The following is a 15,332-nucleotide window of genomic DNA, read 5'->3' on the forward strand; positions in this document are numbered from 1 at the left end:
ATGCAGACAAATGGCCATCTGAAGACAGGATTAATATTTCTCTGCTCTCCTGAGGAGTGCTGGGAAGGGCAAAGCCCTTTCCTTAGAATGTCAGTGAGGATGTTTTGCTGCTCCCTGAAAAAATACTGCAGTAACAAGCAAGGAACTTTCCCCCTCCATGAACAAGCAGGACCTTTCTGAGGACAAAATTTTGGACCAAGGTCCCTTTGCAATTTGCCCTTGTCAGGACCATAAACTTCATGCTGAGGTTTATGTACAAACCATCCCTCCCTTCTGCCAGTGGGTGAGCAGAGGTTGAAGAAGCGGTTCTGGTCGATCATCCATGGAGCCGTGCCATGGGAAAGCCCCCCACAGCAGCCACTGGCAGGCAGAGGTGTGAGGGGGGAAGCTGGGGCTCACTGTGGATACCAGGAGCCCTCACACTCCCTCTGCAGGCTCCACTTTGAGAGTGTTTGAAGTACAGTAGCTGGCCCCTGCCATGGAAGACCTCAAGCTGAGGAGGAGTAATGTCCCAAAACACTCAGAATGTTTTTGGTTTCCACCTGCTGCCCATGTCACCTGCAAAACCAGTGTGAATTATGACGGTGCTGCCTCTCCTGTCTTGTAGCTGTTTTCTTGATGTGCATAGAAAGAACAAAAAATTCCTGACAGTATTTTCAGTTTTCTCTCTTTTTTTCCTTCACATTTTCATGCTTGCAATGTAGTCAAACCTTAAAGAAACCCCTTCTAAGACACGTACCAAAATGTACTTTCAAGCCGCCTTCCGCCAGGTTTTGATGGCACTGGATAAAGTAAAGCCTGCTGTAATTAATGACATCATATGGAAAAACATTTCCCCCCCCCAAATCTGAAGCCACTTGACCCATAAATGACAGAGCCGTCTTTGTTGTTGCCTTTTTCCATTTTCTTTCAGTTTGCTTGATGTCCTTCTACAGCAGCTTTTAAAACTCACCTCAGGTCCTTCTCAGGAGGGCTGAGATACAATTCAGCTGTAGCAAACACTGATGTAAATGAGCTGGGCTTTTGTATCCTGAGAACCAGCTCGGAGTGAGATTTGCCATGCATTTGGAACTGGTTGTGTCGGTTACTCATGTGAGTGTATAAATGAAGTTGCAGGGAGGCCAGTTGCACAATAGTCGCATTCAGCTGGGTTTCTAAATTGCCATTGGAAAGCTGGCAAGTTTTTAATAAGGGCTTTTGGCAGTATTTGGGGAAGTTGCTGTTGTCTGTGAAAGATGCTCTGCTGAGTCTGGAGAACTGGAACATACATGCGTGAATTTTTGACCCAGTCGATGTCCCAAAAGTGTCTTTTGAAACCTATGCTTGCTGCCCTTCAGCTGTCAAGTAAGCAGCAGTGGATTTTGGAAAGGATTGCGTGAAGATTAGCTTTAACACGGTGGCTGGCTGAGTGGATTTGGCATTTGTAGGTTTATAATACTGTGATTTCTAGTATGGTTACATCAATGACACTGATTTTTTTCCCACGTATTTGACATAAAGCAGTCCATTTGCCTTTTGCAGTCATCTGCTATAAGGGCCAGTTATTGTTAATAATTACAGCTCTGCATTGGGCCAGAAACTGAAGCATCTGAGCTTCAGAGGGTTTGGGAGTAGATAGCATATCCCAGAGGAACTGCAGGAAACATACTGCCTGCTTCTTAAGGAAGCAGGGTGCCAGTGATGAAGCTCACAGGGAAACCTCCCTCTGCAGGCAGCAGGGTCTTTGGAAAGTGAAGGACAAGCTTCCAGTCTCACAGGCTTTGTTAGAATGAATCACTTAAGGGTGACACTCTGCTGGCTGGAGACCTCAGTTGTGCCACAGCAGGAGGAGGGAATGGCCTGCCCCACAGAAACATCTGCAGTGCTGCTTTTGTGTGGGGTCATCCAACAGAAACAGACCCAGGAGCATGAGCTGTGCCTCAACATAAGGTGTGCCAGTTCTGTCCACACCAGGGCCTGGAGAGAGATGCTGATGAGCAAGATGAGGAATTGCAAGAGAGGTTGCTTGCATCAGGAGAGAACACTGAATTGGGCTTGCACAAGCAGCTTCTGTGCTTGTAACTGGAGGACAATGAGTCTATTTTCACACTTTTTTTTTGAAAACTATGTATTTTATTACAACATCAATGTGTTGAAAAGTTCCAGCCCCAACATGGTTTTGTGTAGAAAATATTTCAGCACTCAAGTGTTTGGTATAAAAGATCGAGGTAGTGGCTTTTTAAGTCTGATCTCCTGCCTCCACTGCTGAATGATGCCAGGTACCTTAGAGGCAGCCAAAATTGACTTCTGCACCTACTGCTTCTTGGTGTGCCTTGTCTAAGTGGAGAGAAGGCTGGCATGCTAAGCAAAATGTGGTTTTCCCTGACTAAATGTGGGAATACTTGGAGTTGAGAATACTTTAGAGGGCTGTCTACACACTCAGATGATAAAGCTCCTCCTCTTCTTATATGGGGGCAGTTAAATGGCTATGAAATGATACTTATTTCCCCACACTGAGGCAAATAAGCAGCAATTATCTACAACAGCAAAGCAACTCCCTGCTGGAGTGACTGTGCAGTGTGAAAGCTCGGAACAAACCAGGTTTGCCTTCAAGACTTTGGATGCCCTGGGTGCATGCCAGACAGAGGGTTAGTCTGGAGGACCTGTCGGGTCTGTGGGCTCCCCACCCCAGTGCCAGTGGGGCTAGGCTCTCATCTCTGCCTATGTTTGCAGGGGAGGCGGATTGGGGCTGGTCCTGGCCAGTGCGGGTTTTGGCCGCCTGACCGCCCCCATCATGGAGCTCCACAACCAGAAAGGCTACTTCCTCCACCATGTCATCTTCGCCTGCTGCACTCTCATCTGCATCATCTGCATCCTACTGCTGCCAGAGAGCAAGAACCAGAACCTGCCCGAGAACATCCCAGATGGGGAACATTACACCCGGCAGCCCCTCCTGCCACACAAGAAGGGGGAGCAGCCCCTGCTCCTGACAAACTCTGAACTCAAGGATTACTCTGGCCTCCATGACTCAGCAGCTGTGAGTGACGGGATCTCGGAGAACACCACTGCCAACGGGATGAAGTCAATGTAACTGGGTGGACTTTTTTTTTCCGTTTCTTTTTTATTATTATTTTATTTTTCCCTTCTATTTCTTCTCTTTCTTTTGTATTTTATTTTATGCTGTTGTGCGGGAGGAGTAGCACTTTGGGCAAAGGTGTTTTGCACAGATTTTGCAAACCAGTGGTGGAGCAGACACAAACTTGGAGGAATTCAACTCTGCTACTAAAGCAAATTTTGGCATCTTCAACTGTTGTGCAGATTGCTCTTGAAAAAATTTTGGGGGAAAAGACTCATTTGAAAAAAGACCTGGCTGGCAGTAGCCCTTCAGAACTCTTTTTTTCCTGCCATTAAATATGTATATTTATTTTGATTTATTCTCAAGAAGCACTTTATTTCCTTTTCCTTTCATAGATCACAAAAATGAAGCCATCTTATTATAAGAGGTGCAGCCATTCCAAGAAAGAAACCATGGGGGGAGGGGAGTGTTGTTTTCTGTTTTGTTTTCGTGTTTCTTTAAAGGAAAGAGGGATCAACCACAAAGTTGAATTGACTTAAATTTAGACTTGTGCAACATTCTTCTGCCTGTCTAGAAAGTCCAAGTGTCCAGGTTGCCTGCTGCGTTTGTATACACAAAAAAAAAAAAAAAAAAGGAAGACAAAAACAAAGCAAAACCTGTTGTGACTCAAACTCTGACTGCGTTTTAGGCAGCTTATGTTTGTCTTTATAGCCCATGTGCACTTAAAAGTTACTTTCTAAATTAGTCCTTTTTTTTTTTTTTCACCAAATGCATTGAAGAAAATCCTACCCAAACAAGCTGATTTTTCAATGTGAATCAGCTTGCTGCTTTTTAAGAGTATATTAGTCTATTTTAGGTGGTTCCCAGTGGTCTTTAATAGTAACATAGATGATGCAAATAATTTGACTAATGATGCAAAAATTAGTTTTGCTGAGAATGGCTTTAATTATCAGGAGGCCCAGGATTTCTGACTTCTCCAGGAGAAGAGCATGAACCAGCAGGGATAAACAGTAAGGAGCATGGGCTACAATCTAATACTTTTATTCCAAAAGGCAGCACAGCTAGGATTTCTGCTCCTGGGAAATGAGTGTCCTGGCATTGTGTTACCTGTTTTTAGAACCAGGGTTTGGGTTTTCAATTTAAGCGGACAAACTGCTTAAATGACTGTTGGAAATGAATTAATTGATAGCCTGTGAATAATGTCTTACTGAGCTGTCTTGGGCCCTTAACAGATGGTTTTGGGTTCTGACCCAAGAATATACAGTGAACTCACCCAGATTTCCTCCTTCCCCAACTGCTCTTATAAGATTTTAGATCATGAAAAAAGTTTACTTAAATTAGATCAGTGCTACACAAAGTGAACATCCAGTTTACCTCCTACTGTGCAGATGGCACTTTGACGGTGGCCACTTGACTTCTCCAGCCCCCAAATCAACTACTTCCTTTGGCCATCGGCTTTTGGTTCTCACACAAGAGAATATTGTGAGGACCTAGTTCAATGCAAGGACTCTGTAAACAAACAGCTTTCTTGCATTGTAGTTAACCTCCCCACTCTCCCTCCCTCTTCTCCTTTCTCACTCAGGCCATCCATTTGTGATTGCTCGGTAGTGCAGACGTTCAAACAGAGCAGCAGGATGTCAATGTTGTATTGAGTGTCCGTATGATTGCCACTTTGTTTGATGTACATCTTGCGTTCATATGCATGGAAAGTGCTCATTTGCACTTTCCTCCTTTCCCTTCCCTTCCCCTTCCTCCTTTGCTGTATATATTGTCGATTAACTACTGTACCTAACAATTTCCATCCTCCATTAGGCTGCCAATGTCCTCTTACAGTCCCCAATAAATCAGAGATATGTGCTCCCCAGCGGGCAATGCAGTAAGTAGCACAGCCTCAGATGCTGATGAATGCAAGGGGATAGGCAGACCTGCAGAACCGACAGAGGTGGTTGTGTTCAGAATAACAATGTTGTCCTAAAGCTGCTAATTTTTACAGAGGATGTGGACATTGGGTTCTTCTTGAGCCTGGTAAGAAACACTGGACCAGTTGATGGTAGTTTTGCCCAAAGGTACACTACTTGGGGTTTTTTTCACCTTTGCTAGACTTGCTGTGACAGCAAGAGCCCAATCTTCCCTACACTAAAGTTTTATTTTCAGACTTGAGTACGGCTGCTTCTTTTTGTTCTGTGCCGAGACCTTTGCAGTCTGTTCACCCAGGAACCCAGCCCTTCCCCACTCATGCAGTATTCACGTGCCAAATTTGTGCAATACCTTTTGCCTTTGATGCGAGATGCTTATTGCAAGCCACACACATTCAGGGAGGAAAAAATGGGTTCACAACAAAAAATTGAAGAAGCAAAACAAATCTTAAGGGAAGAGAAAAAGGGCCTGAATGCGGAGAAGGTGTGAGCACAGAGGCAGAAAGCAGCTGCCATCCATCCTGCCGTGGAGCCAGCAGCTCCTTCGTTTGTGGTCTTGTGTGCCTGTATGCTCGAGCTGTGGTACAGCTTTTGTAGACCATCCACAAGCCTTATAAAACTGGCTGCTTCCAGCACTGTCAGCAGTCCTGGTGTGCTCACCGCTGTTGTCCACAGCACTTTATCGTTTCCTATTCTGGTGGTTGCTCTCCCAGGACAGACAGGCACAGGGAAAAGAATAATTGTTTAAACATAGCAACATTTATATAGAAAAAAAACTAGGTGACAGGAATGTGCAGCAATTTATTTAAAAAAAAATCTTATGAAATTGATTTGATTTGCTGGTTTTTTGGTTTTTTGCTTGAAACCAGGTAGTCGGTACTGATCTTCTGCAACAAAGTTGGTTTGGCCCTCTGCCTCTGTCACGACAATAAAACAAAAACTAATTTCCTGCCATGGCAGCTCCAGTTTTGCTCCTTTTCCTGAAAACACGAACACTTCTGCGATGATTATTTTCTTTCACACATGCTCACAGAGTTGGAAGGCTTTCACTAAACATGTCTTTTGTGGAGGAGTCGAGTACCAGGCAGTGCAGCAGGGCAGAAAGGAAGCATGGAATGCTTGCCCTGCTTTTCCTAGTCCTGCAGCAGGACAGGGCTCTTTGCTGGGGTCCCAGCTAGCTGCTCCATTTGCTCCTTGGCTGCATCCCCCCCCACCAGCCATCACCAAGACAGGCTTTTCTCAGGCGGCTCTTTCTGGCCACCATAACAGGGGAAGCAGTCCAAGCTGTCTTCTCCATTTTGGCCTTTTTCTGTGAACCTTCAGTAACCTCTGAGCCCATCAGTAGATTTTTCTTTGGGTTTACCATTTAAGGGCTTTCTTCCATCTTCGTAAGTTTAAACAAAAATGTGAAGTGACATTATGCTTGATCTTGGGGGGTTTGTCCCCTTTTAAGGTTTCAGTACTGCTTTTGTTGCCAGACACACTGCAAATGGATTACAACAGTTGCCTGTTTGCAAGTGTTCTGTGGCCACTCTGAAAGGGGGTTGTGTGATTTACTTTTTGGTTTCATTGAGCAGGCTTTTTTTGTTGTTGTTCTTTTTAATGGAAGTATTTTACTTAACTGTTGCCACTTCCTGGAGCCAAACACTTTATTGGTCACCAAATTGGAAGCAGAAGTGCCATTAACTGAACTCTGTGAATGTCAAGTCAAGTTGCGCCTGTAGCTGGCACATAAGACAACACTATTAAGTGGGGGGATGATCTCCCTCACTGTAACTTTTTTTAAATTATTTTATTTTTTAAGAAAAGAAAATTACAAACCTCATTTTAAATGTATTGTGTAAAATGTTTCAGGAAAGGAGTATGGTGTGTTTTGTCTAGTGGGTGAGATCTCCCTCCCCATTTCAGTTTCTAATGAAGTTTTAAAGAATCGTGTTACTGTATGTTTTGATCATGAATAGTCTGGTGGTGCTTCCTCATAGCACAAGCTTAAATCAAGTACTGAAAACAGTCTTACAAGCTAAATGTCTGCATGATGTTACATCTGTTGTACCTACTGAGAAGAACTTTGTATGTAAATGTACAGAATAAAATGACATTGTCCCATCAGTTTGCTCTCCTTGGTCTGGCTCCCTCACAGTGACTTCTGAAACACCCAGCAGCAGCTGATGCCTCAGCGAACAGTCCTACCCTCCTTTAAAAACAGAATGAGCTGTTTGTAAATCAGACTAATTAATCCAGCAAATTGATTTACAACTAATTATCAGTGTAGTCCATTACAGAAGAGTAGTTGACTGTTTCCTGGGTGGTGTAAATTAAAAAGAAAATACCCTCCAACAGTTGCTTTTTGCGATTCTGATCGTGAACTGTGGCCAAAGACCGACAGCTGTTCCCACCAGGTGAGGAGGAGCTTTCTGCGCCCACATCAAATACAACATGTTGAAGCCACTCTCTGTTCAAACCCTTTTGGACAAGAGACTCAGTAGCAGTTGTGCCTCCTACAACAGTGACCTCTTGGTTACAGTTTTTAATTGCTGATTATGGCACCACAGCAAGGTAAATTCATCAGTTTTCTGCAGAGGGTTAAGATAGTTGTCTAGAAGCAGCACTAGTAAATTTTGTTTGTATCAAAAGCTTATGTTTGAGTCAGGGCTCAACTTGCAATGGAAAAAAATAACCTGGATTGTTAACTCCTAGCTGCCCTCTCATGAAATAAAACAGCAGCAGTATACTTTGCAGTGGTGGTCACGGTAGTGGACAGCTCTGATTTTTCTAATGTATATGCTCAATTTACACATGGTATGCTCTTCTAGCAGCCTGACAGATTTATCTATTGCCCTAGAATTCAAGCTGTGCTTTTTCCTTCTACATAGTCCTCAGGGATGTACAGATAACACTTTGTGAAACTCTTCTAGTGTTCTTAATGCCCAAGGAACAGAAGGAAATCCAGTGTTTAGCATTAGTACTACAACCAACAGGGGCTAAAAGGAGAAAAGTAACACGTCACAGCTTTACAATACAAAAATGTGGGGTTTCTTTATTTGAACACTAAAAGCTGCTATACTGTGTTCAGTGCTAGTACACAGTAGATTAACTGTACAGATATAATTTGGAACTGATTACCCAGCAGATCCCAGTACTGCATGGAGGCCACACACTGCATGCATTTTTACAATGATGTTCATCAATTGTAGCATCCATTTGCTATCCTACTTAGCAGGGTAGCAAAAAAAATTTTGCTTTGAAATTTCAAATTCAAATTTTATTTGCAAAAAAATTAATTCCAGGTCCAGTTGTATCTATGTCCATCTATATTTAATAACAACCACAAATGCAATCAAAATAATACAAAACAAATATACTAATTTAATGTCAGTGTGAAAATTTCCATCAGTTTTTCTGAAACAATTCATCTTATTTTACAATGATGCAAAGTCAGAACTTCTCTGGAAAAGCCATCATTTCTTCTTTGATCCTGTTTTCTATGAGTAAGGTGAAATTGCTGTCTGTGTTTTGAAGATTGTAGCTGACAAATATCTGTTTTTTGGTCTTGCTGGCTAAAATACAAAACAGAGTAGTCAGCCATATTTTGTTCTTATATAAAAGTGATGATAGTATTCAAGCAAGCCTCTTAAAAAGCCATATCGTGCAGATTTCTAAGATGATGTTCTCCACTCCTGCTGTACTGGCTGCAATTATTAAGGAACAGCAGTACCATTACCTGACAATTAGCGTGTTGGGCATAACCTTGCACATCACTGATGTAAGCAGCATAAAACTGGTGACTTTCAACTAGTTTTTGGCCTGATGCAAAAAGCCATTAGTCACTGGAAAGCCTTGCAGTGCTTTTAGTGGATTTTCTGGACACTTCTTAAATATACTATTTTAAGTGAAATTACAGACTGTACTGGAGTCCACACTGAAATAAAGTTTATGAGTTGGTAAGTCTATGCTGTGTAAAACATTAATAGAGGGAAAGTGCACAAGAAAGTGATTGAGCCCCAATTAACCAAGTTCTGTTTTATTATGAACCCTTTAAAAGCCCCCAAATAGTATGTCTAAGCCTGCTGTCAATAATTTTGTTTCCTTTAGCCTTTGTTCATAGTGTCCATGATCACTCCAAGAGACTGAACAGCCTCAGCTGAGTGTCACACACAAAGTTCCAGGCTACCGTAATGACAAGTACTTGGAGAGAAGTGCTACAAAATTAAGAGCTGCTTTCCATGAAAGAGCTAATTAACAACGACAAAAAAAAAAAACAAACCAAAAACAAAAAACTGTCTACTGGGCAGGAAGACTTAATTATCAAAATAGAAGAGAGAACACCAAGAAGTGTTTTATAAATAAAATGGACTCCTACTTAGATTTTACCACAGTAATATCGCAAATTTTTGACTGTTTTTATATTACTAAAGCTAAACTTTGTGAAAGTTTAGGCACCATACAGGAAAAACAGGCACTAAATTTAAATTAGTTGTGTAAAATAGAAGACAAAAAACAATATTTGGGTCATGAGATATTCTTTTCAGGGAATGAGCTGGGAGCTGATGATCCTAGAGACAAATCAGACTATTCTGCTTGAATATTCAAAAACATCATCTGAATTTTTTAAACTTGAAAACAGAAACACCAGGACTCCTAATATCTTGATCCTTTCTAAATAGGAAAGTTAACTACAGAAAAGATAGATATATATGTGTGTGTATAAAATGTAGTTAAACAATTCCTTTGAGGCATTTTCATTATGCAAATCAATTTATTATTATTTTTCTATTCTAACAGGTTACCAGCTTCCTGTCTCAGAAAGTAGAGCTGCTTCTGAAATGCAAGGACTAGTTTGCCTATTAAGACTTGGCACTACAAAATGCTGATATAATGCAGTGTGTTGCTCTGATTGCAAAAATTAGCACCTGGCACCAGATTTTTGTGGTATAAAGCAGTGTGTTCTGTAAGTGCTAGTGCTTCATCATCATGCCCTAAATGAATGCAATGCTAATTCTGATCTAATTAATACCATTATCCTAGCTAACAAAACTATATGTACACTGCAGTGTCAAAACTCAACTTCTTAATTATGTTTGCCTAAGGTCCAATAGCATCTCCAGGATGCTGTTCCAGATCCTGGGAACACTTTGAATCTCTGAGGGTCACCTCTGCCAAGGACCTCTGCTCCTACCACTGTGCCCTGGCTCTGAGGGGCAGCGGGACCTTTTCTGTCCCTGCTTCGTGTGGATTAGGTTGGACATGTGGACCCTTGTGGGAAGGATAGAAGAGGAAGGATCTTATGGCTCCATGGAAGACCATCTGCAACCTCAGAGTAAAGCCAAAAACTGTAAAAGACAAGACCTAAAAAACCTTGGTCTGCTTCCCATGCAGCCTGGTTAATAACCCCTGTTGCACCAGCTCTTCAAAGAGGAGGAAAAAAATTCCTCAGCAGCCATTGTCTGGGACATGCTGAGTGCCAGGAGAAACTATAGCAGCACAGACCCACTCCTACAACCCCATGTACAGGGCAAAGGCCCAAATCTAAGCTTGAAGAGAAGCTCAGTGGGAGCAGAACAGACAGGACAAGTGTTGGCCATAAGTTTGTAGACTATGCTGGAAAAGAGGTGGTGGAAGGGAACTGTGCCTGGATGATAAATATCAAAGAGTTGAGGTGATCTTCACCAAGGGTCTGCCAGTCCCTACAGAGGGAAGATGAAGATATGGCACTAATCAGTAGTCACTTCAGCCCAAAGCACTGTGATTTCAGGCTATGCAGGTAAGGGAGGCACCAATGGACAAGTTGTCCTTAAGAATTGGCCACCACTAACCTACAGGAAACAATCTTTTAGGATTTGGGTTTCTTGACTAGTGAGACACATCTGGTGCCAAAGCAATAGGGCAGGATGGTGAGAAACAGTCCCTGCACCTCATAGAAGCAGATACAGATAAAAATATGTAGAAAGAGAAATAGGAATAAGGCATGTGTGTCTTTAGCAATGGAAAATTTTAAAACAAAAATCAGAAATAAGGAAGAAGATAGAGCCAATACACCAAATGCAGCTGTTGTGGCTAGGACCCCTACCAGGCTATAAAGAAAACAAAAGGAGAATGTGTACACTGATGCACAGCAGCACTGAAACTCCTGCTCCAGGGAAGGAAACCTGACATTGCAGGAACACGCGGTAGATAATGGAATGCAACTGGCAAGTATAAGAAATGAAAATAGTTATGTGCAAATGGCACATAACTTCACTGAGTAATGGCATGCTACTTCACTGAGAGCCTGTGAAGAAGACCGAATGGAAACTACATAGAAAAAACGGTGACGAGCATGGGGGAGGCGGGGGGAGTAGGGTTAGGGGGAGAGGGATACTGCCTGCCTGAAGATTACCATATGGCAGGATGGTTAAAAAACTACCTTGGAAGTCAGACTTGACTGTGAATATCATCTCTGTTATTACAGAATTTGTGGAAGAAACAAGGGTTTAATCTCCCAGATAAAAACAACACCAGTGACAGCAAAGCTTGCTATTTCTAGCCGAGGTGAAAAACAAATTTTCTTACCAAGCACTTTGTGAAACAAAGATACAGCAGGGATGCTTGTTGATCCACTGGTTTCAGGAGAATAAATAACAGTTTTGGACTAAATGCCCATGAGTTCACTTAAATTGCTGGACTGACAAAAGCCAGCCAAAATACTAAGGTGTAGGATTTCAGAAAGATGTATTTCTTTTTTCAGAAGCCAGTGACACTCAGGTAAAAAGGAAACATATGATTATTCAAAGCTAGAAGTGTATTATTGACTTTCCCCTTCGAACCAAGGGTGAAAAAGGTCTACAAGCCTTCCTCAATACAGCATATCTTAAGCAGGATCACACAAGCAAGAACAGTATCTATAAGTAAATCTGCAACCCAGCGGATAAATGGCATGGATAGAGAGGAACATTGATCAAAAGCCTAGCTGGGCCACAGCTGGTACAGGAAGTTTAAGATGAAATAACAAAAGACACTTAAGTTACACAAACAAAAAGAAAATAGGAAGGGGTCTTACACTCCAAGGATAAATAGTAACCTATAGCCCAGTACCAAGCAACAGTATCAGTTCTCAGTAACAAAGTATGGGAAATTAGCAATCAAAATAATAAAAGCACCTTAAGGAAAAGAAAAGAGAAAAAAAAAGGTTAAAAAAATAAGGGAAAAAAGGCAGCAAAACTGAAACTACTCACTGGGCGAAAAATCAGGTTACTCAGATAGCCTCTGTCCTAGAACACTGAAAGAACTAATGTAAGAAATGGCAAGTTTTTACAAACTTTAGTTATGAAATCTGTAATAAATCTTTTAAGAGTGAAGATAGCAACCACACATACAAAAAAAAAAGACAGGAGAGAGTGGGAATCACAGAGACAACTTAGAACTGTCAGCTGGGCTCCAATGCTACACAGAAATTTAGTGCGAGATTCAGAAGAAATTCAGAGTTGTAGAATCAGCCGGGTTGGAAAAGACCTCTAGGATCATCAAGTCCACTACTGCCATGGTTACTAGACCATGGCACTAAGTGCCACATCCAGTCTCATCTTAAAAACCTCCAGGGACAGAGAATCTACCACTTCCCTGGGCAGCCCATTCCAATGCCTGATTACCCTCTCTGTAAAGAATTTCTTCCTAATATCCAACCTAAACCTCCCCTGGCAGAGCTTAAGCCCATGCCCTCTTGTCTTACTGACAGCTGCCTGGGAGAAGAGACCAAACCCCACTTGGCTACAACCTCCTTTCAGGTAGTTGTAGAGAGTGAGGAGGTTCTCCCCTGAGCCTCCTCTTTTCCAGGCTAAACAACCCCAGCTCTCTCAGCCTCTCCTCATAGGATTTGTGTTCAAGTCCCTTCACCAGCCTCGTCGCTCTTCTCTGGACCTGCTCCAGCACCTGCTGGAGCATTAGTGACAAAGAGACCAAATGGAAAGTAGAATAAACTATTACACTTTATCCAAAGTAAATCCTCTCTGACTACATTTTTACTAACTGACTTCTTAAGGATAAGGCACTAATTACATATTAAGAAATCATGTTATACAGTACGCCATAAAATTATTACTTGAAGTAGAAATGATTGAACCCAGTGCGTAGAGAAAATGGTGCCAGCAGGGTAGACTAAAACAGTATTTATTAAAAGAGAAGGTATTGGAAAGAAGAAAAGACGCTAGTACTGTTTTTCAAAGATCTTGTGAGTAATCTTTTTTTATATGTGCATTAGTGGCCAAAGAGGAGAAGAAGGTGGAGACTCATGGAAGTGCCTGATGATACAAACTCAGGACACACTGCCTGAAATGGAGATCAGCACACAGATCATTAATAATTCTGTGGCCTTTCCAACTGAAACATTAGAAGTAAGGTAAGGTTGTGCAGCTCAGCATGTTGCTTTAAAACCCAGTAACAAGTACATCAGCAGTTCACCAGCTGGAGCTGCATCAGCTACTGGTAGGCGATGAGTAACCACCAGGATGCAGCTGTCAGACCTGTGAAGGTGCTAGGATGCATTAGGCCATGTATTTTTATTTTTTTTAGTACAGTAACAGGAGTTTGAAAGTTATCGCTAAGACTCAGGAATCCAGCTACATTGGCATTGGAAACATGATGGAAAAGGAGACATCCTGAGCAGTGCTCATTAGGATCAGTCAGATTAAGCATGGGCACCTGTGAGATGACGCTGGACTTCCCAGGCCAGAACTTCTCAGAATGTGGGGGCTAAAAGGTGCAAGATCGGATACGGTTTGGCTTCATCTTCAGGGAAAGTGTATGTGCCTTGTGTGATGGCCACCTCACCCACAGCACAGCAGTGTCACAGGTTTATCATCATCATCAAATTATTTGGGTTGGAAGGGGACCATGAAGATCATCTAGTTCCAAGGCCCCTGCCATGGTCAGGGACATCTTTCACTAGACCAGGTTGCTCAGCGCCCCATACAACCTGGCCTGGAACGCTTGCACAGGTAGGGCATCCACAACTTCCCTGTTCCAGTGCCTCACCACCCTCACAGTAAAGAATTTTTCCTAATACCTAGTCTAAACCTACTCTCTTTCAATTGGAACATTCCTCCATGTCCTGTCACTATATGTGCTTGTACATAGTCCTGCCCCATCTTTCCTATAAGCTCCCTTCAGACACTGGAAGGCTGCAGTTAGGTCACCCTGAAGTCTTCTCTTTTCCAGGGTGAACAATCCCAATTCTCCAAGCCTTAAACAGAGTTTATAGTGAAGAGGTCACTGGAAACCCTGCCCCTGCCTCGCACCCAAAGCCAGGGTAAGGATATTAAATAATTCTCTTTTGACAGTGCACAGCGTGCCCAAGGCCGCTGACTTAGGTGCCGCAGACTCGTACAGGGATGATAAAAATAAAAAAGTGAATCTGCGGACTGGATGGAAACTGCCGCAACCTACAGCGGTGGAGGCTCTGCGACGGGGGCAGCACGCATCGCATCCCTCTGCGCCCACCCATCCCGGGCTGGTGGCCCAGGGCCACCAGATTCGGCCCCGCCGGGCCCGACGCACGTGCTCCCAGCGGGAGGCGGCCCTTCCGCCCGCCCCGCCTGGGGAGCGCAGCCACCGCCCCCGCACCTACCCAAGCGCTGCGCCAGGCAGGAGGAGGCGGTGTCGGAAGGGTCCCCCAGGAGCGAGGCGGCCACCGGGATGCTGTCCTGCAAGCGGAGCAGAGCAGAGGGCACGGCTTAATCCCGGCAGCGCGGGTCGGGAGCGCCGGGGCCACCCCCCACGGCCGCAGGGCTCCGGGAGGGGGCAGCCGGGACCCTGGCGGCGACACTCACGCGGGGGCTGCACATGGCCACGGCCAGGCTGGCGAGGGCGGGCGCGGCGCCCACCCAGAGGAAGAGCGAGTCCCGCAGCCGCATGGCGTGGAAGTGCACCCGCTGCTCTCCCAGCTGCCCGCTGAAGTCGTGTAGGGCGATGCCGCCCCCCGCCGCCGCTCCGCCGCCGCTCGCCGCCTCCATCGGCCCTTCTCCCGGCGCGGCCAGGCCTGAGCACGCAAGGCCCGGGCGAGCGCCCTGGCTCGGCTCGGCCCGCCCCGGGGAGGCGGCGCTCCGCTCTGCTCCTCTCCGCTCCGCTGTGTCCGCCCCGCCCGGAGGGGCCGCCCCCGGCACCGCGCAGCCGCCCGCCCCGGCCGGCACCCGACGGGATGCCGCTTCCACCTCCCACAGGGAACAGCCGCACGTGCGCGCGGAACGGTGCCCGCACCCCGCTCCGTGCACGGCCCCTGCGGGGGCCGCCCTTCCATCTGTGCACAAACCCCGCCACACGCACACGCACCGCCGGGTACAGCCCTCCGGAAACGCGCCTCCACCGCGCCCCCCACCCCTTGAAGTGTGCCC

At 44.6% G+C, this 15,332-nt stretch overlaps 2 protein-coding genes across 2 annotated transcripts in view; one reads left to right on the plus strand and one right to left on the minus strand.

Moving 5' to 3' along the window:
- SLC22A23 (solute carrier family 22 member 23) overlaps positions 1-3,124 on the plus strand; it is a 106,883-nt gene extending 103,759 nt beyond the window's left edge. Inside the window, 1 exon segment of the mRNA XM_027676276.1 lies at positions 2,713-3,124. Coding sequence (XP_027532077.1) covers positions 2,713-3,070 — 358 coding nt within the window. The 3' untranslated portion in view covers positions 3,071-3,124.
- Positions 3,125-7,981: 4,857 nt separating this feature from the next.
- Positions 7,982-15,048, minus strand: PSMG4 (proteasome assembly chaperone 4). Its single transcript, XM_027676280.1, has 3 exons — positions 14,772-15,048; positions 14,570-14,645; positions 7,982-8,528 (listed from the first exon to the last, which is right to left on the minus strand). Exons 1-3 carry the CDS (start codon positions 14,952-14,954, stop codon positions 8,407-8,409), a joined length of 381 nt encoding a protein of 126 aa, XP_027532081.1. The 5' UTR covers positions 14,955-15,048; the 3' UTR covers positions 7,982-8,406.
- Positions 15,049-15,332: the final 284 nt, after the last annotated feature.

This window comes from Neopelma chrysocephalum, unplaced genomic scaffold (assembly GCF_003984885.1).
Source record: "Neopelma chrysocephalum unplaced genomic scaffold, ASM398488v2 Primary Assembly neopelma1_26b, whole genome shotgun sequence".
In the NCBI taxonomy this organism is placed as follows: Eukaryota; Metazoa; Chordata; class Aves; order Passeriformes; family Pipridae; genus Neopelma; species Neopelma chrysocephalum.

Coding starts and splice junctions, on each gene's coding strand:
- PSMG4 (XM_027676280.1), bottom strand. CDS start 14,954: ATGGAGGCGGCGAGCGGCGGCGGAGCGGCGGCGGGGGGCGGCATCGCC. Junction 14,646..14,771: donor TGGCCATGTGCAGCCCCCGC/GTGAGTGTCGCC, acceptor CTCCGCTTGCAG/GACAGCATCCCGGTGGCCGC. Junction 8,529..14,569: donor CTGCCTGGCGCAGCGCTTGG/GTAGGTGCGGGG, acceptor TTTGTATTTTAG/CCAGCAAGACCAAAAAACAG.